This window comes from Corvus kubaryi, unplaced genomic scaffold (assembly GCF_017639235.1).
Source record: "Corvus kubaryi isolate FWS band 111438036 unplaced genomic scaffold, C.kubaryi_AGA036_p1.0 36685, whole genome shotgun sequence".
In the NCBI taxonomy this organism is placed as follows: domain Eukaryota; kingdom Metazoa; phylum Chordata; class Aves; order Passeriformes; family Corvidae; genus Corvus; species Corvus kubaryi.
Window position 1 is genome coordinate 7,259 of NW_024580921.1, and position 1,664 is coordinate 8,922.

General features: G+C 69.4%; 1 protein-coding gene across 1 annotated transcript in view; it reads left to right on the top strand.

Annotated features, from left to right (window-relative positions):
* Positions 1-1,664, top strand: part of LOC121660619 (lysine-specific demethylase 5C-like) — a 9,764-nt gene that overhangs the window by 6,309 nt on the left and 1,791 nt on the right. Inside the window, exons 7-9 of the mRNA XM_042020025.1 lie at positions 80-176; positions 620-978; positions 1,281-1,419. Coding sequence (XP_041875959.1) covers positions 80-176; positions 620-978; positions 1,281-1,419 — 595 coding nt within the window. The remainder of the gene's footprint in view (positions 1-79; positions 177-619; positions 979-1,280; positions 1,420-1,664) is intronic.

Here is a 1,664-nt window from a genome sequence, read left to right on the forward strand (position 1 = left end):
GGGTCCCCACAGTGCCCGGCAGTGCCCATTGTCCCCGCAGGGTCCCCACAGTGCCCAGCAATGCCCACTGTCCCCGCAGGGTCCCTGCGCCGGCGCTGACGGTGGAGGAGCTGCGGGCGTTCCTGGAGCAGATGAACCAACTGCCCTGTGTCATGCACCAGATCGGGGATGTGCAGGTGGGCCGGGGGTCCTGGGGCGTCACAGGTGTGTCCCAGGGGTGTCCTGGGGTTGTCTCTGTGTGTCCCAGAGGTGTCCCACAGTGTCCCAGGGGTTTCACACGGTGTTCTGAGGTGTCCCACAGTGTCCCAGGGGTGTCACACGGTGTCCCAGGGGTGTCACACGGTGTCCCAGGGGTGTCACACGGTGTCCCAGGGGTTTCACACGGTGTCCCAGGGGTTTCACATGGTGTCCCAGGGGTGTCACACAGTGTTCTGAGGTGTTACACAGTGTCCCAGGGGTGTCATATGGTGTTCTGAGGTGTCCCAGGGGTGTCACACGGTGTCCCAGGGCTGTCACACAGCATCCCAGGGGTGTCCCATGGTATCCCAGGGCTGTCCCTGCATGTCCCAGGGGTGTCCCCCGGTGTCTGGGGCTGTCCCTGACCCCGTGTCCCCCGCAGGCGCTGCTGGAGCGGGTGGAGGCGTTCCAGGCGGAGGCGCGGGCGGCTCTGGACGTGCCCCCCCCGGCCCCCGGGACGCTGCAGGAGCTGCTGGAGCGGGGGGCCCGGCTGGGCGTGGAGGTGCCCGAGGGCCGGCGGCTGGAGCGGCAGCTGGCCCAGGCCGCGTGGCTGGAGGAGGTGACGGCCACCCTGCGCTCCCCCCGCGCCCGCGTGCCCCTGCCCGTCATGCGTGGCCTCATCCAGGCCGGCCGCACCGTGGCCCCCAGCCCCGCCGTGGACGTGGCCATGGCCGAGCTGCAGGAGCTGCTGACCATTGCCCAGCGCTGGGAGGAGAAGGCCCAGATGTGCCTCGAGGCCAGGTCAGGGGGGGAGACCCCTCCCCAGGGGATGATGGGGGGCTGGGGGCTGCGCCTCAGAGGGGAGGGGGGGGGGCCGGCCCCGGCGCCCCCTGAGGGGAACAAGGGGCTGGGGGGGAAGGGCTGGAGACTGCCCTGTGTGCCCAGGAGGGGATAAAGGGGCTGGGGGTGACTCCATGGGGAGGGGGATAAAGGTTTGGGGTTCGGCCGCTCCTCAGAGCTTCCTGCCCTGGGTTGGGGGTGTCAGGGGGGGTCTCTGGGGTGTCAGGGGGGTCTCAGGATGCCTGGCTCTGACACCCCCGCAGGCAGAAGCACCCCCCGGCCACGCTGGCTGCCATCATCAAGGAGGCCGAGAACATCCCAGCGCTGCTGCCCAACATCCAGGCCCTGAAGGAGGCCCTGGCCAAGGCCCGCGCCTGGATCGCCGATGTCGAGGAGATCCAGGTGGGCTCTGCACCCCCACGAGCACGCCGGGAGGCCTCGGACCCCCACGACCCCTGCACTGCACACCCCTGAGTGCCTGCGCTGTCCCCTTGGACACCCCTGTGTCCTGTCCTGTCCCCGTGGACACTGGACCCTCCTGTGTCTGCATCCTGTCCCCGTGGACACTGGACACCCCTGTGTCTGCATCCTGTCCCTATGGACACTGGACACCCCTGTGTCCTGTCCTGTCCCCATGGACACTGGAC